General features: G+C 42.6%; 1 protein-coding gene across 3 annotated transcripts in view; it reads right to left on the bottom strand.

The window, feature by feature from the left end:
• The window catches only part of Mboat1 (membrane bound O-acyltransferase domain containing 1), a 104,072-nt gene that overhangs the window by 48,513 nt on the left and 38,741 nt on the right, over positions 1-16,818 (bottom strand). For all 3 annotated transcript variants that reach the window (XM_035442884.1, XM_027409310.2, XM_027409309.2), the window contains exons 2-3: positions 3,284-3,429; positions 1,983-2,060 (exon numbers count right to left, since the gene is read on the bottom strand). In XM_035442884.1, coding sequence (XP_035298775.1) covers positions 1,983-2,060; positions 3,284-3,429 — 224 coding nt within the window. The remainder of the gene's footprint in view (positions 1-1,982; positions 2,061-3,283; positions 3,430-16,818) is intronic.

Raw genomic sequence — 16,818 nt, 5'->3', positions numbered from 1 at the left:
TGATTTGACCAATGCTCAAAACCATGTTTAAGAAGGCAAGCAATCTCATTAGCCCCCATTCCCCACTATGACTTTCCTTTAAAGGCTTTTGTAAGCATTACACATATCATGTAAAGTATTTACCAGACTCATCCTTTTCAAATTAGCAAAACGGACCTCCTGGTTTTCTTCTGGAAGGAACAATAGTGTCTTTTCAAGGACAGCACAGAGGAGAGAGAGCTTAGAAACCACATTTCCACAGCTCATTTGGATACAAAGGTGGAAGACTATGACGTTTAAAAGCATGTAAAAAGACTTTCCTCTGAAAATGAAAATTTTATTGTAACTACAAAATTATATATTGAAAAGTTACATGTCAGTGTTTCTAAGAAGTGTGGCAATGGCCTCACAAATCAAGGGCTGCCAGAGGCCAGAAGGGGGACTTTTCAAAGAAGCAAGGAACAAAGAAACAGCAAAGTACAAGTACTGGTTTTTGTTTGTTTTGGGTTTAGTGTTTTTGTTTTTGCTTTTTTGAGACAGGGTTTCTCTGTGTGGCCCTGGCTGTCCTAGAACTCTCTTTGTAGACCAGGCTGGCCTCAAACTCACAGAGATCCTCCTGCATCTGCCTCCTGAGTGTTGGGATTAAAGGTGTGCACCCCCATACTCAGCCTGCAAGTATCTTTTCAAAGCACCCTGGCCATTACTTTCATAAATATTTACTTAGCCTTCAATATTGCCTGTACCAGGAGTTGTTCTAAATGTTGAAAATGCAACATAAGCAAAAAATACAAGTCTGTATATTCACAAAACAGACTAGCAGCTGAAGAGATGGCTCAGCAGTTAAGGTCTCTTGCTGCTCTGACAGAGACTGGTTCCCAGCATCCCTATCCTGGGGTTTTTAACCACCTGTAACCCCAGCTCCAGGGGATCCAGTGGCCTCCTCAGGCACCTGTACCAGGTGGGGGCCATTAACTCACAGAGGCACCTGCATACATACAAACAAAAATAAATTCTTAAAGACTTACTTTATTTTCAGTTGTGTGTATGTGTGTGAGTATGTGTACATGAATGTATGTGTCCATTAAAGCCAGAAGCTGGGTTCACTGAAGCTAGAGTTACAGGCAGCTGTGTGTGAGCCACCACACTTGGATTCTAGCAACTGAACTTGAATCTTCGGAAGAGCAGTATATAGCCTTTCTTAACCAGTGAGCCTTCTCTCTAGCCCTCCAAATAAACTGTTTTAATAAAAGAAACTTATTTAAAAAACAAAACAGACCTATAACATTCTAGAGCCCACAAGGCAGAATCAACACTGAGTTTTTAGACAGACCCCAGGAAAGACAGACATTGTAAAACACACTCTGGGAGTCTATCTGCTGATCATGTGATCCTATAGACTTCAAGGAAGAATTAAACAAGTTCTGTGCCTTGAAAGCAAACATCACAGCAAAACTTAGCTTTCTCGTTGAGTAGTTCTCTTGTGTAATATATATTGACATATTCAAAGTATACAACTAATGAGTTTTGATATATGCAAACACTCAGAAAACTGTACCCAAATCTGAGAATGGACTTTGCCTCAACCCTGCACATTTCCACATGCTTCTTTCCATGACCCTTGCCCCATCTCTTGGCACCACCCCACACAAGCTTGGGTTTTCTAAAACATAGTACAAGGGTGGCTCCCTTCATTCAACACATTTATTTTTAGATGCAAACATGCCATGCTTTATCTCCAGAGTTCTTCTGTTCTATAGCTGCATCATACTCTAATGTGGTGAAGATCTAAGTTGTGCCCGGATTTAGGCTGCCTGATAAATGGATAAACCTTCTTTCAACTGAATCCCACTTTGCATCCTTTTTCCATAAAGACTTTTTTGAAGGCCTGTTATCTAACATCCTAGAGAAGCTCAGACACATCACTCATGGGGAATAAGCAAAACACATTTCCCCCAAAGACCACAAGTTCCTCCCACACACACTGTTCTATCTCAGGATCTTACCTGTGAATATTGGATATACTTGCAGTGACCATGACTCCATAACACATCAACACCAGCACAAAGAGATGCACAGCATACCTTTAAGATACAAGGAAAAGGGAGGGAAGATGCTGAGAACAGTTCAGACTGACCCACCCATTGGATACCCAACCCCTATCTATTCCAAAGTTAACTCATGAGAAAACATAAGTCAAAGTATTGTTCTACAGAATCAAAACACTGTATCACAGAAAAGACACTGGAAAACCTGGGCATGGTTTGCAGGTGCAGCCGTAGGAATGTCCGGAATCAGTAAGTTAGTAAGTGAGGATGTTTACATCCATATTAAATTGAAAACCCAAAAGGAATTGTTTTGGGTGGACTTTATGTTTTTAAGTCTCAAAGATATTTTCCTAAGTTTCAAAGTACCAGTACCAAAATCCCACTTCCATATATATGTCTCAGGGCTTTTCTTTTTTCTTTTTTTCTTTTTGTTTTTGTTTTTTCAAGACAGGCTTTCTCTGTATAGCTTTTGGAGCCTATCCTGGAACTCACTCTGGAGATCAGGCTGGCTTCGAACTCACAGAGATCTACCTGTCTGCCTCCCGGGTGCTGGGATGAAAGGCATGCGCCACCAATGCCCAGCTCAGGGCTTTTCGTTATTGTTGTTTTAACACAATGGCTGATTCCAAATCTGCACCCTTTCCCAAAGGTTTGTGGCAGGTTTAAAGCAGTTTCCTGGTACCTTGACCAAACTCACAAATTTCCTTGAAGAAACACTTCTATAAACATCAGTCTCTAATGCATGCACCCCAAGAAGTGCCACTCCCTAGGTATTTGCTATCTTTGGGTGTTAGGAGGTGTCTGTACTAAGATTAATTCCCTGTCTGTTAGAGAATGACTCATGTCCCTAATCCCTGCACCGAAGCCTTTGGACTAACACCATGTCTCCAATAGCAAGACAAGAAACACACCAACATTTACAAAGATTAGGGAGGAGTCCCCTCTTGGGAAGAATTAAACCTTATAGCATTCTGTCTACATGACTCAAGGAGGTCTGTAGAGGTCTAGTCTTAAGAAGAAAAGAAAAGAAAACAGCACTGACTTTCAGTGGTTAGCCCCTTTGTTGGTTCCAGTCTATAACAAGAGTAAACGTTCCTAGGATATCCCCATTAATTTACAGTAAGATATCTACAACATTCACAACCTCACCAATCTTTTCAGTACTGGAGGCATTTTACAATGCCATATATTTCTTACCAAGAATATCATCACAAAGCATCCAAGTGATCAAAATTAGAATTTATGTGGTTCATACTCACCAGCCAAAACAAAACACAACAAAATAAATGCCCAAAATGGTGGCCAATGCGTGACGGACCTCAGGGCTGGCTTTGCCAGGATGTAAGTAAATTCTAAACCAGAAAGCAGCAGACAAGGCAAAGAGTTGGCAAGCCACAAAGTTAACCTGTGGAGACAGAGAATAGACATTTTCAGTGCTTTGCCTCAGGTGTCTATACCAAAATGCCCCTGAAACTTAGATTTATTTTTTCCCACCTCAGCTGAGTGTTTGGAGAAGAGATGACCAACAGTCTATGTGGTGTATAGACATATGTGCAGGCAAAACACTCATACACAAAAAATAAAGATAATGATAAACCCAAGAGTCTCTTCTCCAGCCCCTGCAAACCTTCAAATGTTCTCCTTCCCAGGCAGTGGTTCTCAACTGTCCTGATGCTGTGACCCTTTAATACAGTTCCCCATGTTGTGGTGACCCCCAACCATAAAATTATTTTCGTTGCTACTTCATAACTGTAATTTTGCTACTGTTATGAATCATAATGTAAACATCTGATATACGGGATATCTGATATATGTCCTCACAGGGTTTGTGACCCACAGATTGAGAACCATTCTCTCAGGAGCCCAAAAGTCTGCTGACTGGGTCTCCTTTCCTGACTTCCAGCACTTCCCTAAAAGGAAGAGTATATTGTCTGACACAACCTCTTGCTGTGGTTTAAATGCAGCACATCCCCTACAGGTTTATGTGCTGGAACTTTTGAGTCCATAGCTACTGAGGCTAGTTTTCAAAGGTTGTTGTATCATTAGTGGGTGGAGCCTCACTGGAGGAAGTACGTCATGGGAATGGGGAAGCCCCACTTCCTATCTGCCCTCAGATTCCTGACTATGGATACAGTATGACCTTTCTTTCCACATGCCATTTTTCCATGGTGGACTGGATCCCTGAACACCGTGAGCCAGCATAAATCCTCTTCCCTAAGCTATTTCTTGTCAAGCATTGGTCACAACAAGAATAGTTAACTGATTATGAAAACTTAAAAGTCCAAGGTTTTGCCAAGATGGCCATCAGGTGTTTTCTGACCCCAGTTTTCCTATTTTAAATCAGCACCAAGTAAGAAAACACAGTCTTCAAGTTCAAGGCGTGACACGAGATCACAAGAGACACAACCCATATTAAACCTCTATTGTCAACTTTAAGGACAAAAAGGTGTGTGTGTGTGTGTGTGTGTGTGTGTGTGTGTGTGTGTGTGTGTGTGTTTATCATACATTTTCTCCTCTCAGCCCAGAAACCAGTCTATAACCACAGTAGGGCATATTTACTCAGGAAAGTGGCCACAGAAAAAGTTGTTCTATTCTTTCTGTCTGGCCAACTTTAATGAAAGACACCACATTCCCTTTGAAACAAATCTCTCTGATCTGTCACTGAAGACATTTTGGTAAGGGCTGTGGGCATGGCTTAGCGGTAGGGCAATTGGCTTGCATGTATGAGGTCCCGGACTCCATCTCCAGCATGAACAATGAAGGGGAAGGAAGGCAGAGAGGAGGAGGAGGAGGACAAAACAGAGAGAAGATAAGATGGAGGATTTTACCTAAAACGTTAGAAGCAAGGTATGGTGGAACATTGCCTATAACCTCAGCACTTGGGAGACCAAGACAGGAAGATCAGGAATTCAAGGTCACCATCTCTGGTTACATAGATGAATTCAAGGACATCCAGGTCTATATATACAAACAAGGGAAGGAAGTGAGGGAAGGAGGGAAGGAGAAGAAATATATTCCTCAAAATCCTTGAGAAAGATCAGCTAATTTTTTACAAAGACAAACATGTGTCCTTGCATTTTAAACTTAAGGTAAATCGAATTGCAAACATGCTGAGTGTTTCAACCATTATCACAAACTAGAAAAGTACTGCAAGCCCTTCAAAGGACTGCGGATTGAGGACGAGCATGCGCATCAAGGCACTTTTAGAAAGCAATAAGAAAAAAAAAAAGATTTAAGACATGAATAAAACCACCAGATTTCATCAGCACTTTTCCAAGCCTGGAAGGGGGGCAGCTGGTTACTACAGGAGAGGGAGGAGGAGAAGAGGGAAGAGGAGGAAGGAGGGGGGACCAGGTCCACTTGAGCTCATTTTGTTTTCTCAATAAAATGCAACAATATTTTAGGTCCCCTATAGAAAAATGGCACCTTCAGAAAGTTTTGTTCTGCCTTTGGTGATGACTGTACTGTTTCCTCTCTGTTTAAAAGATTCTATCTCACTGGACATCCAAACACACTTGTTCCCACTAGACTCCACCTTTACTTATGACCTTAGAAGACCCAGAGAAGAGGGCTTGGGAGCCTGCTATGCAGGCTTTGATCCTGTCTTTCAATCTAGGGTGAATGAACAACGGGCATGCCTGCACACAGAATACAGTGAGAATTTGGTGCAGCAGAGCGTTCTTCTAATCCCAGCAGACGGGAGGCTGAGGCAGGAGGATAGCTAGTACAAGGACAGCCTCAGAGGACAGGGAGATTTTTGTCTACAAAAAAATTAAAAGTTAATTGTGTGTCTGTGTGTGTGTATCAGACATTCTTTCCTCTCAGCCCAGCGACCAGCCTATAGCCACAGTAGGGCATATTTACTCAGGAGAGTGGCCACAGAGAAATTTGCTCTATTCTCCTGTCTGTCCAGGAACCGTGGAGCATTTGTACATGAGAAATGATTCAGGAAATACAGTAGTAATTTTTGGAGCATAGCCCTCATGGGCAGGACCCACTAACCCATGTTTGTGCCCCCCTTTGCTCCAGCACAATCTACTTTGAAACTGTGGTATGAAAGGGAAAGAAAGCTTTCAATGAGTTAAGTAATGAATGACACAACCTAGCCAGGCATAATGGCATATAGATAAAATTCCAGCATTTGGGAGGCAGAGGCAGGAGGATTATCACAACTTTGAAGTCAGCCTAGGTTATGCATAATTTTTTAGGCCAGATAAGCAACTTAGCAAGACCCTATGTCAAACCCAAAGTACAAGAAAATCAAACAAAAAGAATAGAGCCTAAAAGTGATTGTAAAATATTGTCTAAAGATTCCTTACTGCCCAAGCTTCACTGAGGTTCCTGTGTCTTCTAGATCCATCTCTAGCTTTAGTAAGAGCCACACCCCAGCCCTCCATGTCTGATCACCCTTAGTGTCTGATCAGTGCCCTGCTCTACCATCACCTAAGGTCATCTTTAGACTAAAGAAGCTAACATATATGACTGCTTGAATCAGTGCATGCACTCTCTGGTAGTCTACATTCCCCGAAGTTGAGCCACATGATAAATTAATTCACCGACTCTTGTAGGGCTATTTCCAGCTGACATCCCCAGCCCCTTCCCTGCTTGCTCTGTGCCCAGTCTCTCTCCCACCCAACATTCACATAGAACCCAAATCACCTTCATCCTTTCCTTCTGTACAAAGAAGCAATACGACCCTGAACCCAGTCATTCTCTGGGTTTTCAGCTCCTAAGCTGAGTTTTATAAACCCACAGCAGAGACAAACTTGAAAGTCAAGGAAGTTTCCAGAAAGGGGACTGGAAAGGAGAGAATTTTTCTTTTTCTTTTTTTTTTCTTGTTTTTTTTTTTTTCATTCTAAAAACTTGTCTACATGAAAAGAATTCAACATATATCAAATCCCCCAAATATTAAACCTCAGGAAGCATGGATAAAGAAAATGTGTATGCATCATAATATCGTTTTATTAAACTCTTCACATTTACAGGCAACACTGGCCACTGGTGGGATATTTCCTTTTCCAGTGCTGTGGCCTCCAGAGGCATGCTGGGGGTTGCAGTTTCATTCCTGAATTCCAGCAACATTATCCCCACAATTACAGCATTGTGTGGACCCTGCTGTACAAAGACAAGCAGAGGGCAGCTGTTTTGTTGATGAGATTCCCAAACACAAGCTAAGCTGGCATGACTCAGATCCAGCACAAGCTCAATTTGCACAGCCTTTACAAGATTTCAAAATCACTTGGAGGCAATCAAACACACCCCCAAAGTGTGTGTTCTTACCCCACCGCCCAGGGTATGCTGTGCTGAGCTTTTCAAATGTGGCTCGAAAATAACCTCTGCTACTCTCACACCATAATAGAAAGCTATTGTTGGGGGATTTCTGTCTCATGGCCTTCATGGCTCCCAACTAAAAACAAACTGTGTCAGGTCCTAAAACTATTGCCTTCCTCCTATTTGAAGACAGGCAAGCACACTATTTTTAACAGATAGCAAATATCAACAGTCCAAAATGATTTCCCTCTCCTCCAGCAGTGTACCAGCAGTACAGCAAGGAGGGGCAAGCAAGAGGGCAGGCCTGGGTCGTTTCTCCTCAGCAGCACTGCTTTATACCCGCCAAGACAAAATCAACATGGTTAAATGATCCCTGACTTAAAGGAAAATCATTCCACCAAAAACAGCACTCCCTCACCTTGCACTCCCCCTCCCACACACACACCCCAAAAAAGAAAACAGAAGGGGAACTCAAACTGTGATTCCCTTCTGTCTTCTGTTTCACAGAACAAAAAGTGTCTGTTCCACACCCTTTAGCTACTTTTCCCTTTCAAAGAGATCCTTATTCCCAGCGCCTTGGAATGTCAGCAAGACATGCTTTTAAATCTGCAATGAGCCCATTTTTCTCCCCAGCCTGTGGATACGCAAATGTTATTAAAGATGGATAATCAATGTGCATAATTTTGCAATCCAGTGAACTTTCCTTTGATATCTCCTCTCATCCTGAACATAAGTGTCTTTTATTGAGTGCTTATGATGGATGAGGGACAATGACAAATTTCACACTAATGATTCTGACAATTTTATATGGTAGCCTTCTTCCCTAGACACAGGGAGACAATTAGGGACAGCACCATGAAGTACAATGGCTGAAGTCACAGCAGAGTCCATGGAGGTCACTCACGATTCTGTACCACCAAGTCTCAGTTCCTAGCATTCTCCCAAGAAGCTCTACCACTCGGGCAAAATTACTGCTGCTTATACAATTTCTGGTGCTGCCATGTCAATGTACCACAAACCAAGTGCCTTGAACAACAGAGACTTATCATCTCCTGATTCTGGAAGCTGGAAGGCTGAGACCAAGATGTGAGCAAGGTTGGCTTCTCTGGTGCCTCTCCTTAGCTTTACTGACTAGCGCCCTGTGTCCTCATATCATCTTGTGTGTCACTGTCTTAATTTTCCATATAAGGACACTAACTATGCTAGATTCTATATGGACCATTTTCATCACCACCTCCTTAAAGACCATCTCCAAACATGGTCACATTCCGAGACACTGGTGGACTTCACTTGCAACACAGCCCAACAAAAACCCTCTTCCCAAATCCATGAGCTAAAGTAGACATCACTGTTCTTATCCCAGAAGGTAGAGTAGGTAGAGCTCAAAGTCAAGGCTACAGGGGATGCTGTGGGCCTCATCACAACTTGAAGCCAGATACCTAAAGGCTACACCAAAATGACTGCTAACAGGACCACCCAGCTGCTGGCCCTGCTTGGATGCTACCACCCCTGTGGAATGATTGTTCATTCTATGATTGTACATGTTGAAAAAAATCCACTGTTCTTTGGCCTTTGCTTCAAACACACAAGCTTAAGAGCAGTGACAAAGAACACTTTTTTAAAATGTGTGTATTCATGTATGTGTGTGTGCACTAGTACCTAACGGGTAACTCCTTCTGTCACTTCCCACCTTATCCTTCCAGACAGAGTCTCTCACTGAACCTGGAACTTACCAATTTAGCTAAGTTTGTTGGCCAGCAATCTGCAGCACTGAGACAAGCCCCATCACAACTGGAGTTTTTACATGGGTTCTGGATGATGAAACCCAGCTCTCCATACTGCCGAGGCAAGCAATTTATCTACTGAGTCATCTCCCCAACCTGGCAATCAGCATTTACTGAAACATATTATGTGTCAGGGGCTCAACAATTGTCAGGTGTCATTCAAAGTGATTCACATCTACTGCCTCATTTAATCATCTCAAAGACTGTCAACAACTGCCAAAAATAAAAAATAAAATACCAATTCCTTAAAACACTACGCTATGTGGTAGCACTCTGGGTTAAACTGGGGATCCTCATCACCCAGCAAGACACCAGTGCTATCCAGGAGGAATTCAAAGCAATACTACAAGGGCTAAAAGTTCTTGCTAATGGCTGTTCTTTGAGTGAAACTCTCCAAGTCCCCCAAGTTTGTATTCTCACATACCAAGTCTCCTTCAGCTGTCCGAGTAAGAAGAGATTAGCCCTCTTAATTCTCAGAGAAACAATCCACACATACTTGGTGATAGTTTAACTTGCACAGGAAGACTTATGCCTTGCCCTGTCCTGAAAATAGCATGCAGCGCTGTGTTACTTACAACTCAGAATGAACACTCTTTAAAAACTGACACTATTGAGAGGCAAATGATTGTGGTGTCTCCTTAGACATGACAAGGATAAATCTACCCAAAAGTCATGTGTTTCTACTCATTGGCTCAGTAGACGGGGAAGAATGAATAGACTCCAGGACCATGTGAGATCTGGAACACCCTGTCTTCAGACATGCTCTCACCCACCTTCTCTATAAATAAAATTTACTGCCACTATTAGCCAGTATTAAAAGCCAATAATAATAATGCTGTGGCTAGCATTTATGGTACCAAGTACATGACCAGAACTTGCCTGAGTCCTCTTATCTGTCTAAATATGTCTTTCATCTTCACAAATCTAAGGATATTTGAAGTATGTGGTTGACAAAGAAATTAAGTCACAAAAGGGTTAAGAAATTTATTAAAAGCTCACACAACCAGAAAGTCAGGGGCAATACTGGATTTGAATTCAGGAGATCTAAGCTGAGAATGTGGTTCATTTGTTACAGTACCTGCCTCGAATGCACAGAGCCCTGGGTTTCGTCCCTAGTACTGCATAAAACCGAGAGTGATGCTACACACCTGTATCCAAACACTGAGGAGGTAGAGAGAAGAGGATCTGGTGTTCAATGCTATCCTCAGGTAAACAGCAAGTCTGAGGCCGGGCTGGGCTATGGGAAACCTTGTCATAAAGAAAAACAGCTCAGGGAGTGTGGCACCTGAGCCCATCAATGGGCTCATTTAGCTCAACCTTCTCACCCAATTCCAACATCTTGTTTTCTAGGTAAAGAAATGAGCCTGGTAAGTGTTCTGGGTCACAGAGTGCTAGGACTAGAACTCAGGTGTCCCTTGTGAAGTCTGTTTCCTGTGGATATGATACACACTTGGAAGAAACCATTAAAAAAGAAAGAAACAAAGGTATCTTTTGGCTCACATTTTCAGTCCATGGACAGTGAGCCTTGGTGCTTCAGGCACAAGTTGGCATAGACCATCATGGCAGGAGAATGTGGTAAGGAGGCCTGCTCACCTCATAAGGTCCAGGATAGAGACAGGAGGTCCCAACATCTCCTTCAAGGGCATTCCCCCAGTAACTTAGCTTCATCCAGTTAGGCCTCACACCTTAATACATGGGTGTTTGGAAGACATTTTGGGTCCAAATACAGCTTCCTGACTCAGGTTAAGCAAGCCTTTCTGTGGCTCTCCACAGCCTTGGATACAGGCGAAAGTAAAACAGAGTGGGAAGTCAGAGGGGCCCATGTAGGAATAGGGTCTTAGCAAAGAACTCTGGTCATCTGGAGAGGGTAAGGGATGCTGAAGAGGCCTGGAAGAGCAAGTGGAACTCTTGTGGATGGCATTGTAATCTTACGGTGTCAAGATCTACACATCCCTAACACTAGCAGGTGAGTGGTGTGTGTGTGTGTGTGTGTGTGTGTGTGTGTGTGTGTGTGGTGAATATAGGCAATACACATTTATATAATGCTTATATGGATAAAATATTGCATAAATGTGTATACTTGTGTGCATTAAACATTTTTATGAAATGACATTTCTCATGCGACTCAGTACCACCCAGCTGAGTTTGTCATCAACTTCTCTATGTCTGGTTGGATAATAAAATATAACATCCAGTAAAGCATTACCACCATGTTCTTGGTTATATGAGGAAATAATATCTATCCTCAGGCCTGTAATGGTCATGAAGTGTAATGTGCTAGCACTTTCTCAACTGTAAAATCCCATATGAGTTAGCTGAGCTGCAAACTGTAGTGTTAGCTGACTAACCAGACCACTCAGAGATAACAACTCTCGATTGACCACTAGAAACAAAGGAATGTTTGAAAAAACTTTTAATTTAAAATTTTAAAAAATTCTCCCAACAAAATTGGAAAGAACTGATGTTTGTGCTAGAGATGGCTCATTAGGTAAATGCACTTGACAAGCCTGGTGATCTGAGTTCAAGTCCCAGGACCCATGTGGTAGATGGTGAGGACCAATTCCAGCAAATTGTCCTCTGACTTCTAACCTCTAAACCCATGCAGCAACACACACACACACACACACACACACACACACACACACACTATGTAATAAAAATGTTTTTTCCCTCCCAAAACAGCATTGAAAAAAATAGGGGCCAGGACCTCACTTTGAACCACAATAAAGGAGCAGAGCCCTTTCTGTTGTAAAAGCTCCCTGCGTGATTCTAGCGGGCAGATAGAGCTGGGTCTGGTTTCCACTCATCACACTGGTAAGTAGCAGATAAAGGGAATATGAGTATATGCTACAGTAATTAAAGGCATTTCAGAAACATATAAGATTTACATTGATTTGGTCCAAACCCCTCAAATGGTCCCCAGAGGGATGTGGAGACCATGGCCACACTCTCTACAGAAGGAAATGGAATCTCCTGACAGCTAGATCTGCTTTTACTACCTGGCTAATGGGAACTATGGCATCACTGACACTTTGTTGACATGGCTTTCCTATGTGCTGGCTGGCAAATCCAGAGTGCCATTTGTTAACATTTCCTTGCTCCTCCACATCCTCTGATTTATCCACTGGAAGAAGGCTACGAGGAAGACTTAGAACATTATAGGCCTAAGTTTTAACACAGGGTTTAAAAACAAACAGCTTCCTGTCTCAGCCCCGCAAAACAGCACTGGGATTGCAGGCTTGGAAGGCCACTCCTGACTCTTTTACATAGGGACCAAGGATTTGAACGCAGGTCCTCATTCCTCATGCTTGCCCAGCAGGTACTCTAATCTTTTTAAGGTATCCTCAAACCCAGGGTTTGGTTTCTAAATGCTGTTATATCTGAAGATGTCTTTTAATATTTTAAATTTCATGTGAAATATGTATCTCTAAGTTGCATTTAATAAAATCGCAATGTGATTTGAAATTTGAATAATGAGCACATAGGGAGGTGCTATGGGGTGGTTCAGTTGAGAAAGTGCTTGCCATGCTAGCATAAGGACTCGGTTTGGGTCCCCAGCAACTGTGCCTGGCATCACAGAAGACATCTGACATCAACCCAGGGCCTGTACATACACACAAAGAGGCACAAATACATGAACATATACATATACACCACACCACGTGTGCATGCATGCACACGCTGCACACACACACACACAGACACACACACACACACACACACACACACACACACACACATGAAAACCAGTTGATCCATATGGAGTGTATCAGGCCATTCAGACAAATTAAACTAATACCTGCTGTTCCAGTACTGAATGAAACATACTGCAGGGATGCATGCCCTTCCTTCTTCCAGGCACCCAGGAAAACCACATCTAAATGAAACCCATTGTAAGAAGCCATGTGAATTTTCACTGATTCCATTTTATTATGAAATTAATAAATGCCCACTTTAAATAAAATGACAGGAATCTATTTTCAATAGAAGATGAAAAAATTAAATGAAGGGATGATCTCCCCACCCACCCACCTTCCTTCTTACAAGATCAGTTGAACATTCCTTAATACCTTTTCTATATTTAATTTAAATATAAAAAGGCAGTTTCCATTCACAGGCATTGGTTTCTCCTTTGGCTTCGTACAGTCGTGGTATAATGCCTACCCTGTGATATGGTTTTCCACTCAGCTATGAAGATGGGTATCTTTTTCGGTGTGGTGATTAATTCTGTCAACTTGATTGGATTAGTAAATGTCTAGGGCATTAGTCAAGCACTCCTCTGGGTATGCCTGTGAGGGTGTTTCCAAAGAAGATTGGCAGAGAGGGAAGACCCATCCTGAATGTACGGCACCTTGCCATAGACTGGGATCCAGACGTAATAAAAAGAGAAAGGGGGGAAGTCAGTTGAGCACTGGGTTTCCCTTTCTCTGCTTCTCAACCCACCATGATACGGGCAAGCAGCCTTTTGCCATCACAGCCAGAGCTGCTTCCACAGCCTTCTGCTGCAGGCTGGACTGTATCGCCTGAACTGTGAGCCTGAGCAAGCTTCCCTTCCTCAAGAAATTCCTCTAAAGCAATGAGAAAAGCAACTAATCCACGAAATCCGCTCCTCTGAGTTAACTTCTGCTTTTTAAAGCTTTGGGTATTCCACAGTATGGGGCGGTGGAAGGTGAACATTCCTCTCTCCTTAGAGTTTTACAGATAGCCTGTCATTTCCATTTCATTTCCCAGGAAGGTATATAAGTCAGCTTGGTGTGGCTGTGACAAAAACTTGGGTAGATCATCTTAAAGGAGGAAAAGGTTTTGTGGCTCACAGCCTCGGAGGTTTCCATCCATGACCGCTTGGTCCCATAGCTGTGGCCCTGTAGCAGGACGGATCAACATGGTGGAAAATGAGTGAAGGGGATCTCTGTTCACCTAATGAAAGCTGGGAAGCAAAATGGGAGAAAGGAAGAGCCAGGATCTTCATTTTCTCTTCAAGGCTATATCCCTCCCCCAACACTTTCAGTAGCCCCCATTCTTATAAAAGGTTCCAACATCACCTTGCAGTGCCAATGGCTGACAGTCAATCCCTCAACACATGACGTTCGGAGGATGTTTAAGTTCCAAACCATAAAAAAGGAAGATGCATTCCACTTCCTGTGCACCCGAGGAGTTCCCAGATAGGCAGTAGGTGATTTAACAAAAGTTACAGGGAGGCACTGAGCATGCCCAGTCCAGGACCTAAGGGCTTCCTTCCCTCATCAAGAATAAGCCTGTCTACCTACCTGGGAGTCTTGCTACTCTAAGGACGGGAAGTTGGTTTCATTCAAGTAAGAGTGGTCCTGATGGTGCAGAGCGGCAAAAGGATCATATGTCCAAGGCCAGCCTGGGGAACTTGGAGAGATAATGTAGATAAAAAGTGAAGAAAGGGGTAGGGCTGGATATAGAGCTCGATGATAACAGTTACAGCCCAGCATGCATGAGGTCCTAGGCTCAACCCTCAATACTCAAGCACTAATAATAATAATTAATTAGTAGAAAGGGGACAATAAGCCTATTGAGATCAACCAGCTCCATCATTATTAAAGTAATGTTTTAATCTCTGGTGGTAGTTGCTTGGGTCTTATTTTCAAATCAGTCCTATATCTAGGAAAGAAAGCAAAGTGTACTGTGTGTCAATTGTCCGAGATGTTATGAGCATGACAGCATTCTACCATTTCTCATTTACTTACAGCTTTTGTTACAAACAACACCACACACAACACTTTTCTACATATAATTACTCACTGGTGAAGTCTTGGATATAAGATAAAGTAGTTACTCAAAATTTTAAGTCCTGCTAGTTCTGTTTTCCAAATGCTGAAGTCAGGATCAACTCCCATTAGTAGAACATAAGGCTGTTTCTCCCCCAACCCCACACACCTTGAGGCAGGTACCGGATGGAGGAATCTGCATCCAGTTGTTTTCAACCAACTGGTGGTGAGAAACCCCAGTACGCTACTTGTAATTTCCTGATTAGTGGTTGAGCACATGGTCATGGCTGATTGGCCTTCAGCCAGGGAATTTCAGGGTCACTAGACCAACATCTTCAAGCATTCACTGCAGAGGGGGAGCATCGCCTGGATTAGCTGCACACAGTCCCTGTATCAGGAGGAAGCAGGGGACAGTAGAGCAATGGCACAGAAGCCACCTTGTCCCCTGATATAACCTCAGCTAAATCATATAGCCTGTGTCTCTATAAAGTGAGAATAGGGAAGGGATGATGGCCCAGCAGGTAAAGATGCCTGCTGCCAAACCTAATGACCTGAATTCAATCCCCAGCACCCATGTGGTATAGGAATCCACACACATACACAGATAAACAAGTAAATGTAAACATTAAAACATATACACAAAGTTATATCTTTTTACATATACACAAAGTAGTGTATCTATGCTCACACAATTAAGATAATGCATGTCAGGTGGTGAACACAGCATCTCCACGGCATGAAATGTGCAACACATGCTAGATATTGCAACTAGCATCTCTTTTGTTCCCTTGAACTGTTGTTTTTCTGACACCAAACAGAGGAGGGAACCTCAGAGGCACTGATTAGAGGCCACCAGTTTCTCAGAACAACCTTTAGTGGAAATCGTGTACAGGATGCAGACCTCCCCCAAATCACAACACCCTAACAAATAATAAATGCTTATAAAGTTTATTAACCAACCTGGCCTACATGTAAAAAGGCATTGGCCCACCAACTTTTCCAAATGACATTTGGGTTCATAATTGTGTCTTTAAAACATAGCATTCACAACTCAATTTCTTTTTTTTCCTAGATTTTTTAATTCAAATTAGAAACAGTCTTATTTTACATACCAACCCCAGTTTCCTTTCCTTCCCAGCCTCCCATACACCCCCCCACCAGCCCCCATCCCACCCCCCTTCTGCTCCCCAGAGAGGGGAGGCCTTCCATGAGGTATCATCAAGGTCTGTCACATCATTTGGGACAGGGCCTAAGTCCTCCCCAATGTATGTAGGCTGAAAGAGTATCCCTCTATGGAGAACTGGCTCCCAAAGGCCATTCGTATACTAGTGATAAATACTGATCCACTACCACAGGCCCCATAGTCTGCCCAGGCCTCCTAACTTACACCCACATTCAGGGTGTCTGGTTCAGTCCTATACTGGTTTCCCAACTGTCAGTCTGGGAACCGTGAACTCCCCCTTGTTCAGGTCAGCTGCTTGTGTGGGTATCCTCAGCCTTGAACCCTTTGCTCATCACTCCTCCCTCTCTGAAACTGGATTCCAGGAGTTTGGCTTAGTGCTTAGCTCTGCTTCGGTTTCCATCAGCTACTGGATGAAGGCTCTAGGATGGCATATAAGGTAGTCATCATTTTCATTATAGGGGAAGGGCATTTAAGGTCGCCTCTCCACTATTGCTTAGATTCTTAGTTGAGGTCATCCTTGTAGATCTCTGGACATTTCCCTAGTACCAGATTTCTCTTCAAACCTAGAATAGCTCCTTCTATTAAGGTATCTCTTTTCTTGCTCTCCTCTATACTTCCCACACAACTCAATTTGTAATCTCTTTACTTTTAAATTCTTAGTTACTTATACTTATATCTGAAATGTAAAAATTAATTTAAAAAATTAGTCCAACCAGCATCAATAATATGACAGGGTAGTGCCATCCTCTAAAAAATAAACATCTCTTTTTCTCTATCTCTCTCAACACAAGTGTTTAGCTGTTTTTTTGTTACTAATAAGG

This window comes from Cricetulus griseus, chromosome 3, assembly GCF_003668045.3.
Source record: "Cricetulus griseus strain 17A/GY chromosome 3, alternate assembly CriGri-PICRH-1.0, whole genome shotgun sequence".
In the NCBI taxonomy this organism is placed as follows: Eukaryota; Metazoa; Chordata; class Mammalia; order Rodentia; family Cricetidae; genus Cricetulus; species Cricetulus griseus.
The sequence above is the reverse complement of the archived record's forward strand: the minus strand, read 5'-3'. Positions and strand labels throughout refer to the sequence as shown.